The sequence below is a fragment of the Panulirus ornatus genome, chromosome 7, assembly GCF_036320965.1.
Source record: "Panulirus ornatus isolate Po-2019 chromosome 7, ASM3632096v1, whole genome shotgun sequence".
NCBI lineage: Eukaryota > Metazoa > Arthropoda > Malacostraca > Decapoda > Palinuridae > Panulirus > Panulirus ornatus.
In genome coordinates this window covers 14958148-14976822 of record NC_092230.1, presented here as the reverse complement: position 1 = coordinate 14976822, position 18675 = coordinate 14958148, and the positions used below count along the sequence as shown (strand labels likewise).

At 40.4% G+C, this 18675-nt stretch overlaps 1 protein-coding gene across 1 annotated transcript in view; it reads right to left on the bottom strand.

Annotated features, from left to right (window-relative positions):
- LOC139749310 (mismatch repair endonuclease PMS2-like) overlaps positions 1 to 17804 on the bottom strand; it is a gene marked incomplete at its 5' end in the record, with an annotated part of 254664 nt that extends 236860 nt beyond the window's left edge. The window contains 2 exons of the mRNA XM_071663035.1: positions 14479 to 14638; positions 17709 to 17804. Coding sequence (XP_071519136.1) covers positions 14479 to 14638; positions 17709 to 17804 — 256 coding nt within the window. The remainder of the gene's footprint in view (positions 1 to 14478; positions 14639 to 17708) is intronic.
- Between the last annotated feature and the right edge of the window lie 871 nt (positions 17805 to 18675).

Sequence of the window (18675 nt, the reverse complement as noted above, 5' to 3'; positions counted from 1 at the left end):
GTTTCTCCAAGCATTTTTCACACACATTCTTCAAAGCAAACACCTGATTCACACATCCTCTACCACTTCTAAAACCACACTGCTCCTCCCCAATCTGATGCTCTGTACATGCTTCTACTCTCTCAATCAATACCCTCCCATAGAATTCCCCAGGAACACTCAACAAACTTACACCTCTGTAACTTGAACACTCACCCCATACCCCCCTGCCTCCATACAACGGCACTATGCATGGATTCCGCCAATCCTCAGGTACCCCACCACAACCCACACATACACTGAATATCCCCACCAACCAGTCAACAACACAGTCACCCCCTTTTTAACAAATTCCACTGCAATACCATCCAAACCCACTGCCCTGCCGGCTTTCATCCCCCACAAAGCTTTCACCGTCTCCTCCCTGTTTATCAAACCATTTTCCCTGATCCTCCCACTTCGCACTCCACCTCGACCAAAACATCTCTTATTACTATCTATCTACCTGTATCTCGGATGGCTGTTCCCTTTGGGAACTCCCTCAAGGGAAGACCACAGCAAAAGTCTCCACAACTGCTGAACTTCAGTACTGCTTCTGAGCCTTTAATGCCTTGCTTTTAACATGCCAATGGCAGAGGGCAACTTTGGCACTGTGTTTTCAGTCTCTCTTTTTAAAAAAAAGTAAACATTTCAACTCTGGGATTTAATTTAGTCATCCATTTTCTAAGATGGCTGATATTTGAAGTGCAATCATCACATTTCAGGCTCTTCCCCACGAAGATGATGTGGTTTCTAAATATATGTTTACAGGGTCCAAAAACTCAATTACAGCCTTGACGGACTTGCAGTATAGCTATTTTCAAAATCACAACTGAAGTCCTTTGAAAAATCCAGGTATCTACAAATAATATGTTATTTCCCCAGTTACAAAACATTGCAGTTTGTATTCAGCTTTAAAGAAATCTGAAAATGTTTGCTCTCAAGTTTGTCACCCTCTTACACCAGTATCTTATGATAAAGGAGTTTACCACATCACTGCTAACATTGTCAAGACATTGCCAAAAGAATTTAATAATGTTTATCAAATGTGGAGTAACTTCTAACAAAAGTTGTTCTTCAATATGCTAGAAGATACATTAGCAGCAGCAGGGCAGATGTTGCTCTTGCAGATTAAGAAATCACTGGTGTGAACACTGCTTAGGATGCACTGAAAGGAACAGACTGTCTTACTCTTACCGAAGGGTATGTTTATCATTGCTAAAGTGGTCGCAACAATGATGTGGAAGGCATTCTACGACAATAATCAATGTGATTATTTCAATAAGATCATATAAAACATCACAGAGCTAGGGAAAGCACTATTCAAAGAAGCAATATAAACATATGGGAAACTTTGACAAATTGTGGGAAAAATTTCAAACCCATACAAAAATAAATTTGGAATTCATTGAGGAATGTTTGAGAAATCTGTCATGTGCAAATTCTGAAGCTATCTCTTGCATCATGTAAATCTTCTTAAAAATTTCAGCAACCAACTGTGAAAGAAACTGGTAACTTCAGGTACAACCGAGTCAGTCACAGATGAACACATTCTAAGAATCTGTTACAATCAACCTCTTCATGTAAGGTTCCTAGTATCTTGAGAATAAATATGTATTTCATATTGAACATTACTTCCACTATTGGAAATACATCCATAGCCACTTTGTAGTAAGGGACAGAGAAGGAAAATTCATTACTCTTGCCTTACATGAAGCTTGAGCAGACAATATAAAGATCTCAAAAATGTTCAAAGGTTAGTCAAACATGAAAGAAAGAATATGAGGCTGAATGTAAACTAGTTCATAATGAGTTCTTGCTATCAACAAACTGAAAATCCACAAGGAGAAATCTCAACAGGAACTGAAATGACACACTGAATTTAATATCCAATGCCAATCTCAAACTTTCTCCGTTATGGGAGAATATAATCCATACCAAATCACTAAGCATGTATGTCCTCACAATTTTGTTATAAAATGGCCAGCAGGTGAAACTGTCAAAGTTAGACTACTTAATGTCATTGAACATAGACACAGACTAAAAGCACACAAACAATTTGTAAAGAACGGTCCGGGAAGAAGAAAAAGTTCTGAAAAAATTTCAAAACTGAAACTACCTACCACACTTCAATTACTCAGGAATAGCACACACACTGACAGCTTCTAAAGGCATGTCACCGAAACATATGATTCATACACAAAAAGTCATGGAAATTTGCAGATACAGTGGATTAACAGTAAATGACATTATGACCCATGATTTGATGCCAGTAAACTAATTGCAGTTTTACTACAAAACCAGCCAAACATATTAACTATCAAGCTTCAGACAAAACTCACTGTGGATGAATGCATATTTGAGCCAGACCTTCATAACTGAAAAAAAAACAGTATTAAACAATATCATGTCAAAATGTGAAAGCTACATATGATACTTCAAGAGAAATATGGCATAGCTATTGCAAATGTCTGACATAATGCAAGAGCAATTTGTATCATGCAAGACTTATGTGTGGTCTTCAAAAGCTACATAAAATTTTCTGTATCCCACAGCTTTGAACATAAGAAAAGTTAAGTCAACATGTCAATGTAACAATCCCAGTTATAATGGGCAAGTTTCGGACATCATCTTCAAACAAAACCAACTTATAACTACATGTCTCCAAGCTATAACACCTACAATCTATTCAGTTAATTGTTCAAGTCACTGGAAATGCAATGGTTGAGAATGAAGCCAACATTCCAGCACAGCTACACCAAGACAATGTGTCAATTGTAACTAAATAGCTTACTGATACAACTGCAGAGGATAACCAGTGGCTAGTATCCCATGTCAACTGAGTTATCAAAGCATGGTGTCCATTGGGCTCTTATTCTACTGTAGTTTTACTGATGATATATGCTTCTATAGGTTTATTTTTATGTTTAAGGCTCCAGTTACAGACAAAAGTCCATATCAATGCCAGGCCCCTAAATTGAAATATACTGAGAATTATGAAACAGGAAAAGACAAGGGAAAGTATTTACAAATTTTTGAGAGTGAAAAACCTGTCTTTTGAAATGTGCCAGGTCAAAGTTATTGGGAAAGACACGAGAAGATAGAAAGTTCCAAAGCTTCGACATGTAGGGAAAGAAGCAATTGTCAAAACAGCCCAACCTTAAGTTGCTGTTGGCCACACAATAATCGTGTGACACAGCAGCTAGCCAAGTATTGCATGGTCTAGCTAGTGGTGGGGTACACAAGCAGCCAACTCTTGGGGAGCAAAAACCAAAGTAATACTGACAGAGGGAAAGTGAGCCAATACAGCAGTGCAAGGCAAGGGGGTCAAGTTTGGAAGTTAGCCTGGGACAGTTTATGAGGCAGATCGCTTCAACTCAACTCTATCAAGTAAAGGTGCAGAGCTAGAACCACCCCGTATGTGAGAGCAGTACTCCATACAAGTAAAATCAATCCCTTGTATAAATGGAGCAACTGTTCAGAAGAGAAGTCTGGATATCTAAACAGGAACATCCAGTTTCTTAGAGGCAGACATGGCTATTCCTGTAATGAGGGGTTTCCAAGAATGAGTAGATGTTACAGTAATACCAAGAATGTTCATTGAGCCAAGAGATGGAATTACAAAACTGTCAGGGATAAGAGCTGTGAGGAGTTTTCAACAGACAGATGAGTAGAAATTGGGTCTTGGAGGCATTAAACATAAGATTGTGTCTACCCCAGAGAGATATCTTGTACAAGTCTGACTTTACTGAGGAAACTGTGTCGGGACGCCACTCGAAAGAGAAAAGAGGAAGCAGAACTGAAGGATGTGAATGAATGAAATGTTGAGTAGTCAGCGTATGTGTCCAATGGATTATTTGTGGAGAGGATATCATTGAAAAAAAAGGCGAAAAAGTGTAGGGGCAGGACAGAACCTTGAGGGACACCACTGTTGATGGAGAAAAGGGGGGGAAGCTGGTCCATCAACAACCAAAGATACAGATTGGCTGGAGAGGAAGCTAGATATGAAGGAGAAAAGTGGGGGAAGGAAGCCACACCACAAAAGGGGAGCTTAGAGATGAAATCTCAATGCCACATCCCGTCAAAAGCCATAGATATGTCAAAGGCAATTACACATGACTCCCCAAAATCTTTCAGGGATGATGACCAGACATTAGTAAGATTGGAAAGAATATCATCAGCAGATTTTGCTTTATGGAAGCCATACTGGTGATCAGAGAAAAGACTGTGATTTTCAAGGTGTTTAAGGATACGGGAACTGAGGAGGGATTCAAAGACTTTGGAAATGGTGGATGTCAAAGCAATACAGTCACCCTTCTTAGAGATGGGATGTACTGATGCATCTTCCATGGAGAAGGAAAAGTTTTGCTTTTTAAACAGAAATGAAGGAGACGAGCAAGCACAGATGCAAGTTCAGAGGCACAATCTTTCAATACACAGGGATGGATGCCATCGGGACCATAAGCCTTGCGTGTGTCCAGAGAAAAAAGTGCTTTTCATAGAGTCCAAACTGAGATTACAGGAAAGGCCATAGGATTAGTAAGAGGAGCATCAGAGGGGGAAGGAATCATACAAGGTGGAGTTAGAGGAGAAATGGGAACCAGAGTTGCTTTGTCTATGGGAGAGACAGCTATAATACCATCAGAATGGAAAAGAAATGGAAAGTTAGAGCAACAGAAGTTGTTGGAGATTTCCTTAGCTAAAGACCAGGAAGACCTAGCAGTGGATGATGAAGAGAGGTTATTGCACTTCCTTTGGAAAAAGGAACGCTTTGCCTCACAGATAACGTGCTTGCAGCGATTATGGGCATATAAAAGCTGAATGGAGCCAGAGGAAGGAGAGTTTTTCCGATATGCAATGTTTTGGTGAAGGCTTACACATCAAAATATAATGACATTTTAAGCAACAGTGGAACTATTATGCAAATTTGGAGCTAAAGATGCAGCACTGAAATCAGGACCAGTAAACTTATTGAATTCAGAGACAAGAACCCTTGATTAGCAATATCTCTTTGATGCTGTAAAGTACTAGTCAGACTTTGGTCATCAAATGCGAAGCTGAACTCTCTAAAAGCTATAAAGTGTCATTAAAGATAATTAGTAAAACTCTTGTTGACCTGCCACCAACATCAAGCTCAGTTAAGGGACACATCCAATGGGCATTATTTGAAATAAGGAATACACTTACTCAAATCAGAAGCAAAGACCAAAAGACCATTGATAAGAGAATGTGGATGCACTTTTACTACCATCTAAGTACTGCAAACAGGTATCATGAGCTGACTGCTTTGTGTGGGCATCACCCTTGCCAAACCCAGGAGATGGAATTGTAAGAGTTCAGGGGTACTATGCTGTGTTTTGCAAGGGTGAAAGAAAATGTAGATTTTCCACATGAAATAATAAGTGATTTGTTGTTTACAAAGTGTCTTCAAAGAAATATGAGAAATTTTTATTTAATATACATTCCAGATGCTTTTGGTAGTATTGTACAGGGGTACCTAGTGACAGCACTAGGATCCTATTCATCTATCAAGGAATAGAGTATTGAAATTGAAAAAAGAAATCAATATCATAAGTCACTAGGTGCTACTATCTTAAGCCTATGTGTTGTCTGTTATATATTGGGCTTGTAAATACAAGTAAATCCAATTAATGTTTGCATGTATTATATTCATTTTAATGTGCTACAATTACTCACTAAAGTTGGTGCTTTGTAATGTATTCATCCATCATTTTTAAACTAGCTAAACTACTGATTTAATCAACAAGGCTGTGACTGAGTTTCTGGACCCCATAGAAATACATTTTGACATAAAACAATGATCTCTTCACAACCAATAGATCCTAAGATATGGTATATGCTCCTCAAAATATCCATCTTGGAAAATGGTGACTAAAATCAAAACCTTAGAATCTAAATGTTTGCCCAAGCTTTTTTTGTTCTGATTAGATATGCAACCAACACAATTCTGTGCACTGTACTTAAATACTTTTGCTGGTCTATATTGTAGAACCACAACTACAGTACAGTACACATCATTAGGTATGTTAACTCATTTGTATGTCTATATCCATTATTCTGACAAGTATTTATTTTATTATCTATTTTGCCTTGTCACTGTCTCCCAGGTTAGCGAGGTTGCGCACGGAAACAGACAAAAGAATGGCATAACCCACCCACATACACTTGTACATACATACACATTCACACACGCAAATATACATACCTATACATCTCAAGTATGGGTTTTCAGAAAAGAGGAGTGAATGTTGGGGTGAAGAAGGTGGTGAGAGTAAGTGAGCTTGGGAAGGAGACCTGTGTGGGGAAGTACCAGGAGAGACTGTGTACAGAATGGAAAAAGGTGAGAACAATGGAAGTAAGGGGAGTGGGGGAGGAATGGGATGTATTTAGGGAATCAGTGATGGATTGCGCAAAAGATGCTTGTGGCATGAGAAGAGTGGGAGGTGGGCTGTTTAGAAAGGGTAGTGAGTGGTGGGATGAAGAAGTAAGAGTATTAGTGAAAGAGAAGAGAGAGGCATTTGGACGATTTTTGCAGGGAAAAAATGCAATTGAGTGGGAGAAGTATAAAAGAAAGAGACAGGAGGTCAAGAGAAAGGTGCAAGAGGTGAAAAAAAGGGCAAATGAGAGTTGGGGTGAGAGACTATCAGTAAATTTTAGGGAGAATAAAAAGATGTTCTGGAAGGAGGTAAATAGGGTGCGTAAGACAAGGGAGCAAATGGGAACTTCAGTGAAGGGCGTAAATGGGGAGGTGATAACAAGTAGTGGTGATGTGAGAAGGAGATGGAATGAGTATTTTGAAGGTTTGTTGAATGTGTCTGATGACAGAGTGGCAGATATAGGGTGTTTTGGTCGAGGTGGTGTGCAAAGTGAGAGGGTTAGGGAAAATGATTTGGTAAACAGAGAAGAGGTAGTAAAAGCTTTGCGGAAGATGAAAGCCGGCAAGGCAGCAGGTTTGGATGGTATTGCAGTGGAATTTATTAAAAAAGGGGGTGACTGTATTGTTGACTGGTTGGTAAGGTTATTTAATGTATGTATGACTCATGGTGAGGTGCCTGAGGATTGGCGGAATGCGTGCATAGTGCCATTGTACAAAGGCAAAGGGGATAAGAGTGAGTGCTCAAATTACAGAGGTATAAGTTTGTTGAGTATTCCTGGTAAATTATATGGGAGGGTATTGATTGAGAGGGTGAAGGCATGTACAGAGCATCAGATTGGGGAAGAGCAGTGCGGTTTCAGAAGTGGTAGAGGATGTGTGGATCAGGTGTTTGCTTTGAAGAATGTATGTGAGAAATACTTAGAAAAGCAAATGGATTTGTATGTAGCATTTATGGATCTGGAGAAGGCATATGATAGAGTTGATAGAGATGCTCTGTGGAAGGTATTAAGAATATATGGTGTGGGAGGCAAGTTGTTAGAAGCAGTGAAAAGTTTTTATCGAGGATGTAAGGCATGTGTACGTGTAGGAAGAGAGGAAAGTGATTGGTTCTCAGTGAATGTAGGTTTGCGGCAGGGGTGTGTGATGTCTCCATGGTTGTTTAATTTGTTTATGGATGGGGTTGTTAGGGAGGTAAATGCAAGAGTCCTGGAAAGAGGGGCAAGTATGAAGTCTGTTGGGGATGAGAGAACTTGGGAAGTGAGTCAGTTGTTGTTCGCTGATGATACAGCGCTGGTGGCTGATTCATGTGAGAAACTGCAGAAGCTGGTGACTGAGTTTGGTAAAGTGTGTGGAAGAAGAAAGTTAAGAGTAAATGTGAATAAGAGCAAGGTTATTAGGTACAGTAGGGTTGAGGGTCAAGTCAATTGGGAGGTGAGTTTGAATGGAGAAAAACTGGAGGAAGTGAAGTGTTTTAGATATCTGGGAGTGGATCTGTCAGCGGATGGAACCATGGAAGCGGAAGTGGATCATAGGGTGGGGGAGGGGGCGAAAATTTTGGGAGCCTTGAAAAATGTGTGGAAGTCGAGAACATTATCTCGGAAAGCAAAAATGGGTATGTTTGAAGGAATAGTGGTTCCAACAATGTTGTATGGTTGCGAGGCGTGGGCTATGGATAGAGTTGTGCGCAGGAGGATGGATGTGCTGGAAATGAGATGTTTGAGGACAATGTGTGGTGTGAGGTGGTTTGATCGAGTAAGTAACGTAAGGGTAAGAGAGATGTGTGGAAATAAAAAAGAGCGTGGTTGAGAGAGCAGAAGAGGGTGTTTTGAAATGGTTTGGTCACATGGAGAGAATGAGTGAGGAAAGATTGACCAAGAGGATATATGTGTCGGAGGTAGAGGGAACGAGGAGAAGAGGGAGACCAAATTGGAGGTGGAAAGATGGAGTGAAAAAGATTTTGTGTGATCGGGGCCTGAACATGCAGGAGGGTGAAAGGAGGGCAAGGAATAGAGTGAATTGGAGCGATGTGGTATACAGGGGTTGACGTGCTGTCAGTGGAGTGAATCAAGGCATGTGAAGCGTCTGGGGTAAACCATGGAAAGCTGTGTAGGTATGTATATTTGCGTGTGTGGACGTGTGTATGTACATGTGTATGGGGGGGGGTTGGGCCATTTCTTTCGTCTGTTTCCTTGCGCTACCTCGCAAACGCGGGAGACAGCGACAAAGTAAAAAAAAAAAAAAAAAAAAATACATCTCAACGTATACATATATATACACACACAGACATATACATATATACACATGTACATAATTCATACTGTCTGCCTTTATTCATTCCCATCGCCACCCCGCCACACATGAAATAACAACCCCCTCCCCCTCACGTGCGCGAGGTAGCACTAGGAAAAGACAACAAAGGCCACATTCGTTCACACTCAGTCTCTAGCTGTCATGTAATAATGCACTGAAACCACAGCTCCCTTTCCACATCCAGGCCCCACACAACTTTCCATGGTTTACCCCAGATGCTTCACATACCATAGTTCAATCCATTGACAGCACGTCGACCCCGGTATACCACGTTGTTCCAATTCACTCTATTCTTTGCATGCCTTTCACCCTCCTGCATGTTCAGGCCCCGATCACTCAAAATCTTTTTCACTCCATCTTTCCACCTCCAATTTGGTTTCCCACTTCTCCTCATTCCCTCCACCTCTGACACATATATCCTCTTTGTCAATCTTTCCTCACTCATTCTCTCCATGTGACCAAACCATTTCCAAACACCCTCTTCTGCTCTCTTAACCACACTCTTTTTATTACCACACATCTCTCTTACCCTTTCATTACTAACTTGATCAAACCACCTCACACCACATATTGTCCTCAAACATCTCATTTCCAGCACATCCACCCTCCTCTGCACAACTCTATCCATAGCCCATGCCCCGCAACCATACAACATTGTTGGAACCACTATTCCTTCAAACATACCCATTTTTGCTTTCAGAAATAATGTTCTCGACTTCCACACATACTTCAATGCTCCCAAAATTTTCGCCCCCTCCCCCACCCCATGATTCACTTCCACTTCCACGGTTCAATCCGCTACCAAATCCACTCCCACATACCTAAAACACTTCACTTCCTCCAGTTTTTCTCCATTCAAACTTACTTCCCAATTGACTTGTCCCTCAACCCTACTGTACCTAATAACCTTGCTCTTATTCACATTTACTCTCAGCTTTCTTCTTTCACACACTGTATCAAACTCAGTCACCAACTTCTGCAGTTTCTCACATGAATCAGCCACCAGCGCTGTATCATCAGCGAACAACAACTGACTCACTTCCCAAGCTCTCTCATCCACAACAGACTGCATATTTGCCCCTCTTTCCAAAACTCTTGCATTCACCTACCTAACAACCCCATCCATAAACAAATTAAACAACCATGGAGACATCACACACCCCTGCCACAAACCTACATTCACTGAGAACCAATCACTTTCCTCTCTTCCTACACGTACACATGCCTTGCATCCTCGATAAAAACTTTTCACTGCTTCTAACAACTTGCCTCCCACACCATATATTCTTAATACCTTCCACGGAGCATCTCTATCAACTCTTATAATATGCCTTCTCCAGATCCATAAATGCTACATACAAATCCATTTGCTTTTCTTAGTATTTCTCACATACATTCTTTAAAGCAAACACCTGATCCACACATCCTCTACCACTTCTGAAACCACACTGCTCTTCCCCAACCTGATGCTCTGTACATGCTTTCACCCTCTCAATCAATACCCTCCCATATAATTTACCAGGAATACTCAACAAACCTATACCTCTGTAATTTGAGCACTCATTTTATCCCCTTTGCCTTTGTACAATGGCACTATGCAAGCATTCCACCAATCCTCAGGCACCTCACCATGAGTCATACATACATTAAATAACCTTACCAACCAGTTAACAATCCAGTCACCCCCTTTTTTAATAAATTCCACTGCAATACCATTCAAATCCGCTGCCTTGCCGGCTTTCATCTTCCACAAAGCTTTTACTACCTCTTCTCTGTTTACCAAATCATTCTCCTTAATCCTCTCACTTTGCACACCAACTCAACCAAAACACCCTATATCTGCCACTCTATTATCATCAAACATATTCAACAAACCTTGAAAATACTCACTCCATCTCCTTCTCACATCACCACTACTTGTTATCACCTCCCCATTAGCCCCCTTCACTGAAGTTCCCATTTGTTCCCTTGTCTTATGCACTTTATTTACCTCCTTCCAAAACATCTTTTTATTCTCCCTAAAATTTAATGATACCCTCTCACCCCTGCTCTCATTTGCCCTTTTTTCACCTCTTGCACCTTTTTCTTGACCTCCTGCCTCTTTCTTTTATACTTCTCCCACTCATTTGCATTATTTCCCTGCAAAAATCGTGCAAATGCCTATCTCTTCTCTTTCACTAATAATCTTACTTCTTCATCCCACCACTCACTACCCTTTCTAATCTGCCCACCTCCCACACTTCTCATGCCACAAGCATCTTTTGCACAAGCCATCACTGCTTCCCTAAATACATCCCATTCCTCTCCCACTTCCCTTGTGTCCTTTGTTCTCACCTTTTTCCATTCTGTACTCAGTCTCTCCTGGTACTTCCTCACACAAGTCTCCTTCCCAAGCTCACTTACTCTTACCACTCTTTTCACCCCCAACATTCTCTCTTCTTTTCTGAAAACCTCTACAAATCTTCATCTTCACCTCCACAAGATAATGATCAGACATCCCTCCAGTTGCATCTCTCAGCACATTTACATGCAAAAGTCTCTCTTTGCCGCACCTATCAATTAACAAGTAATCCAATAACGCTGTCTGGCCATCTCTCCTACTTACATACGTATACTTATGTATATCTCTCATTTTAAACCAGGTATTCCCAATCTCCAATCCTTTTTTTAGCACATAAATCTACAAGCTCTTCACCATTTCCAACATTGAACACCCCATGTACACCAATCATTCCCTCAACTGCCACATAACTCACCTTTGCATTCAAATCACCCATCACTATAACCCGGTCTCGTGCATCAAAACTACTAACACACTCAATTAGCTGCTCCCAAAACACTTGCCTCTCATGATCTTTCTTCTCATGCCCAGGTGCATATGCACCAATAATCACCCATCTCTCTCCATCCACTTTCAGTTTTACCTATATCAATCTAGAGTTTATTTTCTTACACTCTATCACATACTTCCACCACTCCTGTTTCAGGAGTAGTGCGACTCCTTCCCTTGCTCTTTTCCTCTCACTAACCCCTGACTTTACTCCCAAGACATTCCCAAACCACTCTTCCCCTTTACCCTTGAGCTTTGTTTCACTAAGAGCCAAAACATCCAGGTTCCTTTCCTCAAACATACTACCTATCTCTCCTTTTTTCTCATCTTGGTTACATCCACAAACATTTAGACACCCCAATCTGAGCCTTCGAGAAGGATGAGCACTCCCTGCGTGACTCCTTCTTCTGTTTCCCCTTTTAGAAAGTTAAAATACAAGGAGGGGAAGGTTTCCAGCCCCCCGCTCCAGTCCCCTTTAGTCGCCTTCTACGACACGTGAGGAATGCGTGGGAAGTATTCTTTCTCCCCTATCCCTAGGGATAAATTCTGACAAGTATTTAATTTTATGATAGGAAACATTAATACTGATGATTTTCATGACTTAATCATAAAGAACAACACTGAATTCAACCTTTAAAGTGTGCTGCTAAGTTTTGTCTGTGAATCATAGTATGGACAAAAACATAAGATCTTCAAATTTTCTGTTTCCCATTATAAAATGCGAGAAATGTGTGTAAAAGTAGAGGGTACATACAAAAAAGTGAATTAAAATAACTTTATACAGCCTTAGCACAATGCTAAAGTTAATGCATAGAAGCCCAAGCAAGGGATGCCTCACAGAGAAAGAAAGAAAGAAAATGGGTTGAGAAAGAGTGAGACGGTGAGCCTCTGATGCGAATTCAAAGACTCTATCACTATTTGTGAAAAAACTCACGTAAGAGAAGATACACTGAAACAAGTAAGTTACCATAACATATATGGCCATGAGATTGCTCTTAGGTGTTGCCAGGTTCTGCCTGCACAAGGTTACACCACAAGTGAAAAGCCACCTTCAGCAAAGCTGCATCACTAGGAGTAGAGTCTGGTCAAAGAACTTATCATTCTAAAGGAATCTACATTTCCTTGCTATTGGAAGTAGCTCAGCCTTGGGAGGAAGGAGCCTTTAGAAAGGCCCTAGGTAACAAATGAAGGCAGCCCAAAATAAAGTGTAATTTCCCTGGTAGAAGGAGTCAGGTATTAGGTTGGAGGAGGTTCAGAGGAGGCTTGACCCAAGACCCATATCCACTAAATGACACTCATCACTATGTATGGTTACTACAGTACTTACACATATTTACATACATTTCTTTTACATCTATTTCCTAAATATCTACAATTTTAGAAAGTTTCAGAGAGTGGTAGTCTCTAACACACAGAGACCAAGAGACACTTATGAGCCATACAAATGTCCCAATAATGGCAGGTTGTTCAAAAAATGATCCCCACTGCCTGCTTATGCAAACTGTCATAAGATGACTCCTGCTGTTGAAGGATAAAGGGTTATTATGTATTATGTATTATGGAACCATGGAAATGGAAGTAAATCATAGGGTGGGGGAGGGGGCGAAAATCCTGAGAGCCTTGAAGAATGTGTGGAAGTCGAGAACATTATCTCCGAAAGCAAAAATGGGTATGTTTGAAGGAATAGTGGTTCCAACAATGTTGTATGGTTGCGAGGCGTGGGCTATGGATAGAGTTGTGCGCAGGAGGGTGGATGTGCTGGAAATGAGATGTTTGAGGACAATATGTGGTGTGAGGTGGTTTGATCGAGTAAGTAATGTAAGGGTAAGAGAGATGTGTGGAAATAAGAAGAGCGTGGTTGAGAGAGCAGAAGAGGGTGTTTTGAAATGGTTTGGGCACATGGAGAGAATGAGTGAGGAAAAATTGACCAAGAGGATATATGTGTCGGAGGTGGAGGGAATGAGGAGAAGTGGGAAACCAATTGGAGGTGGAAAGATGGAGTGAAAAAGATTTTGAGTGATCGGGGCCTGAACATGCAGGAGGGCGAAAGGCAGGCAAGGAATAGAGAGAATTGGATTGATGTGGTATACCGAGGTCGACGTGCTGTCAATGGATTGAATCAGGGCATGTGAAGCGTCTGGGGTAAACCATGGAAAGTTCTGTGGGGCCTGGATGTGGAAACGGAGCTGTGGTTTCGGGCATTATTGTACGACAGCTGGAGACTGAGTGTGAGTGAATGGGGCCTTTGTTGTCTTTTCCTGGCGCTGCCTCGTGCACATGAGGGGGATGTTATTCCGTGTGTGGCAGGGTGGCGATGGGGGTGAGTAGGGGCAGACAGTGTGAATTGTGTGCATGTGTGTATATGTCTGTGTCTGTGTGTGTATATATGTGTGTACGCTGGGATGTGTGGGTGTATATGTTTGTGTGTGTGGACGTGTGTGTGTGTGTGCATGTGTGTGGGGGTGGGTTGGGCCATTTCTTTCGTCTGTTTCCTTGCGCTACCTTGCAGGCGTGGGAGACAGCGACAAAGCAAAATAAAAAAAAATATATGTATATCTATATGACATGGACAGATGTTGAGATATAACATTAATAACTGTAAACTGCCCAGAAATATAGAAGGATATATATGGAAACATCACTAAATATGTAGGTAAATTCTGTTACTGATGAAGAAGATTAAAGAATTGACTTACATGTCACTAGTATTCTGTTCTTTTGATCCAGATTCCAAATATCAATAAAGACAGAACTGGGTGAATTTTTCAATAGCAGAGTCCTTTAATCTAATTAATGACATGTTTATCTGCAAATACAAAAAGGGCTCAGGTGAAGATATTCTAAGCATAACAAAGATGATAATAAAGGCTAGTTCTTTACATCTTTCATGTGTAATACTTGACTTATCAGTAATTTCACATACTTAAGCCTTCAAAATTGCAGTCTTCTACTCCTTTCCCATTATCTGAAACTTCCAAGAGAGTGATACCATGCTCTCGGAGACGCACTTCCACACTTGTAGAACCTGCATCTAGACTGTTCTCAACAAGCTCTTTAACAGCCGTGGCGAGTGTCAGCACAACCTGATAAGGTTTGAAAATTAAGGCAGCAATGGTTAGTATGATATTCCTGAAAGAAATCTTAATACGTCTAGTTAGCATGTATATGCACTTAAGCTATCGATTTTAAACACGAAGTAAAGTTTATGAAGGAACACAAAAGTTTCTCCTTCAGAAATTTATTGAAAAATTCTCCAATAATCATTGAAATTATCATTTCCTGAACTGTCAACATGTCAGAAGCTATGCAGAATTAGTGTACACAATCTAGTTCTTATTATGATACATTACTAACAGACATGAATGAAAGTATGAATAAAACTTTTAGTTCTGAACTTCCAATATAAAGAAAACAAATAAGAGAAAAATACTTTTATATTTAATCTCTTTCTATTAACATCCCAGGTCTGCTAATTCAATTAAGGCAATAACTCCAATGAAAATCTCACATTCGATTTTGAAGATATATATACAGCCCTTGGAGTGGACATAAATCTAGGAAACTACTCAGTCAGCTTTGTGATGCCAAAATGACTGTCTACCAGTTTCATGCATGGAAAATACCTAAAATGAAGAGGAAGAATGTATTTATATGGAAAGCTAGGATTTCACCTAATATGACCTTAGGTTATGAGTATTCTATGGCTTCACAACAATTTTAATAGTATCTGATTAGGAGGCTGTTAGGTTGCCAGTTATCATTCATCTAATACCTAAATCTCCACTGTTCAAAACCATACATATGTGGGTGAAACTGTGTTGAGACAGAGAAAATACAGTACCATCATTCCTCTTTTGGTTTTGTAAAATCAGGTTTAATGTATGGGACTTCAAATCTTCACAATTTAATTTTTCTTTTTTCTACAGCAGTTTACAATGAATTTCAAAGTAAGATTAACTACATGAAATTAGAAACTGTATCTCAGAAGAAGTTTGAATGGAGAAAAACTGGAGGAAGTGAAGTGTTTTAGATATCTGGGAGTGGATCTGGCAGCGGATGGAACCATGGAAGCGGAAGTGGATCATAGGGTGGGGGAGGGGGCGAAAATTCTGGGGGCCTTGAAGAATGTGTGGAAGTCGAGAACATTATCTCGGAAAGCAAAAATGGGTATGTTTGAAGGAATAGTGGTTCCAACAATGTTGTATGGTTGCGAGGCGTGGGCTATGGATAGAGTTGTGCGCAGGAGGATGGATGTGCTGGAAATGAGATGTTTGAGGACAATGTGTGGTGTGAGGTGGTTTGATCGAGTGAGTAACGTAAGGGTAAGAGAGATGTGTGGAAATAAAAAGAGCGTGGTTGAGAGAGCAGAAGAGGGTGTTTTGAAGTGGTTTGGGCACATGGAGAGAATGAGTGAGGAAAGATTGACCAAGAGGATATATGTGTCGGAGGTGGAGGGAACAAGGAGAAGAGGGAGACCAAATTGGAGGTGGAAAGATGGAGTGAAAAAGATTCTGTGTGATCGGGGCCTGAACGTGCAGGAGGGTGAAAGGAGGGCAAGGAATAGAGTGAATTGGAGCGATGTGGTATACCGGGGTTGACGTGCTGTCAGTGGATTGAATCAAGGCATGTGAAGCGTCTGGGGTAAACCATGGAAAGCTGTGTAGGTATGTATATTTGCGTGTGTGGACGTATGTATATACATGTGTATGGGGGGGGGGGGCCATTTCTTTCGTCTGTTTCCTTGCGCTACCTCGCAAACGCGGGAGACAGCGACAAAGTATAATAAAAAAATATAAAAAATAATCTCAGAAGAAATAATAAACTCAACTTTTGTGCTTTACTGTATAATATGCTAAGCCATATCCAGAAGTTTGTTTAATATATTAATGAGTAATACAAACATAAGTCCATGAACAGGGAAAAATTACAGTGGTCTCATAAAATCTTTAGAAAAGCTTTGATGAATCACAGGTAACAGTAAAACCCCACTCTAACAGATGAATTGGAAGGAAGGACAGTCCAACAGAAGCCAAAGTCCCTTCCATCCAAGAAACATTAATAAAGGAAATATTGACAAGTGTAATGGAAAACTATCTTATTCTTTCAATACCGAAGGTGTTAAGGGAGTAAATGACTAATCTAATCAGAGAGAAATAACTCCAGGGTCACTTAGAGTCACCCAAATCACTTCCTGGCCAAAAAAAAAGGATGCTCAATGATTTTCAACTTTCAGGAATGATGAAAAGTTTTCTGGATCTCACCACATGAAACTGACAGCACTCATATGTTCAAAGATTTAACACAAAAAGACAGTAGACAGTTCTTTGTCCTTAAAATACATTACAAATACATGAGAACACACTCATTGAGTTTGTGTTAACTAAGCAGGTACTTACTTGAAACTGATGTTAGGGAGTAGTGACCAAGCTGTACATCAATTTTGTCTTGAAATTTCCACTAATATTATTATCTTTGTAGGTGTAAAGGATAAAAGGATAACGCTTCACCATCAAATTCATGTACATCAGTGAAAAACTGTGTATGTACACTGAGAGAACATCAAATGTTAGCAAAATACAGAAAAAATGCACCAAGGTGATACACACCAGGCTACAGTGTGTTCTCACATCCAGCACCCCAGACCAAAGACGAAAACTAATGGAATATTCAGTTCCATCCCTAACTCAGTTCAAGGTGTTCTTAGCTTAACAAACTAAATTTGTGCTGCAATGAACTTTCATGAACATCCCTTATGAATGCAAACTTAGTCTGGTGGGATCAGAATGGATATTTACTGTGCAAGACAGTGTCTTCTGCAGACACCAAATAAGTCCCTAATATCTGGTGGTAGATAAAGCTTAGATAAAAAAAAAAAAAGAAGTTAAAGCAGGAAACAGCAGGTCAAAATAATAATAAAATTCACATGCACCTCTTGAGTTTCACTTTCTGGACTTTGCCATATCCAGAAGTTTGTTCCTTATGATGTTCACTAATCCCCCCCAGAAAATGTGTCCATGAAAGGGTTACAGTTATGGTGAAAACATGATGAGCAAGCTGCTGTTAGTCACAGACATCAATTAACAAAAGCACCTAAAATATGCTGGTATGTACAAAATACCTAATTGTATACAAGACAATCTGCAATCAACTCACCTGACCTGAACAGATCCGGTGAACAGTGGTCTTATCTATTGCCTTGATACATTTGGCATCTTCAGAAGTCGCTGCATCCCCATGAATAATCTCTGAAACAATCTAGTCATATAATGTCTGTGGTTTCAGAAGTTGTAGCAGATGTGCGGATAAGAGTGTTTGCTTTGAAGAATGTATGTGAGAAACACTTAGAAAAGCAGATGGATTTGTATGTATCATTTACGGATCTGGAGAAGCCATATGATAAGGTGGATAGAGATGCTTTGTGGAAGGTTTTAAGAGTATATGGTGTGGGAGGTAGGTTGCTAGAAGCAGTGAAAAGTGTTTACCAAGGATGTAAGGCATGTGTACAAGTAGGAAGAGAGGAAAGTGATTGGTTCCCAGAGAATTTCGGTTTGCAGCAGGGGTGGGTGATGGTTGTTTAATCTCTTCACGGATGGGGTGGTTAGGGAGGTGAATGCAAGAGTTTTGGAGAGAGAGGCAAGTTTGCAGTCTGTTATGGATGAGAAGGCTTGGGAAGTGAGTCAGTTGTTCGGTGATGATACAGCGCTGGTGGCTGATTCGGGTGACAAACTGCAGAAGTTAATGACTGGGTTTAGTAAAGTGAGTGAAAGAAGAAAGTTGAGAGTAAATGTGAATAAGAGAAAGATTATTAGGTTCAGTAGGGTTGAGGGACAAGTTAATTGGGAGGTAAATTTGAATGGAGAAAAACTGGAGGAAGTGAAGTGTTTTAAACATCTGGGAGCAGATTTAGCAGCGAATGGAACCATGAAAGTGGAAGTGAGTCACAGGGTGGGGGAGGGAGCAAAGGTTCTGAGAGCGCTGAAGAATGTGTGGAAGGCGAGAACAATATCTCGGAGAGCAAAATTGGGTATGTTTGAAGGAATAGTGGTTCCAACAATGTTATATGGTTGTGAGGCATGGGATACAGATAGGATTCTGCAGAGGAGGGTAGATGTGTTGGAAA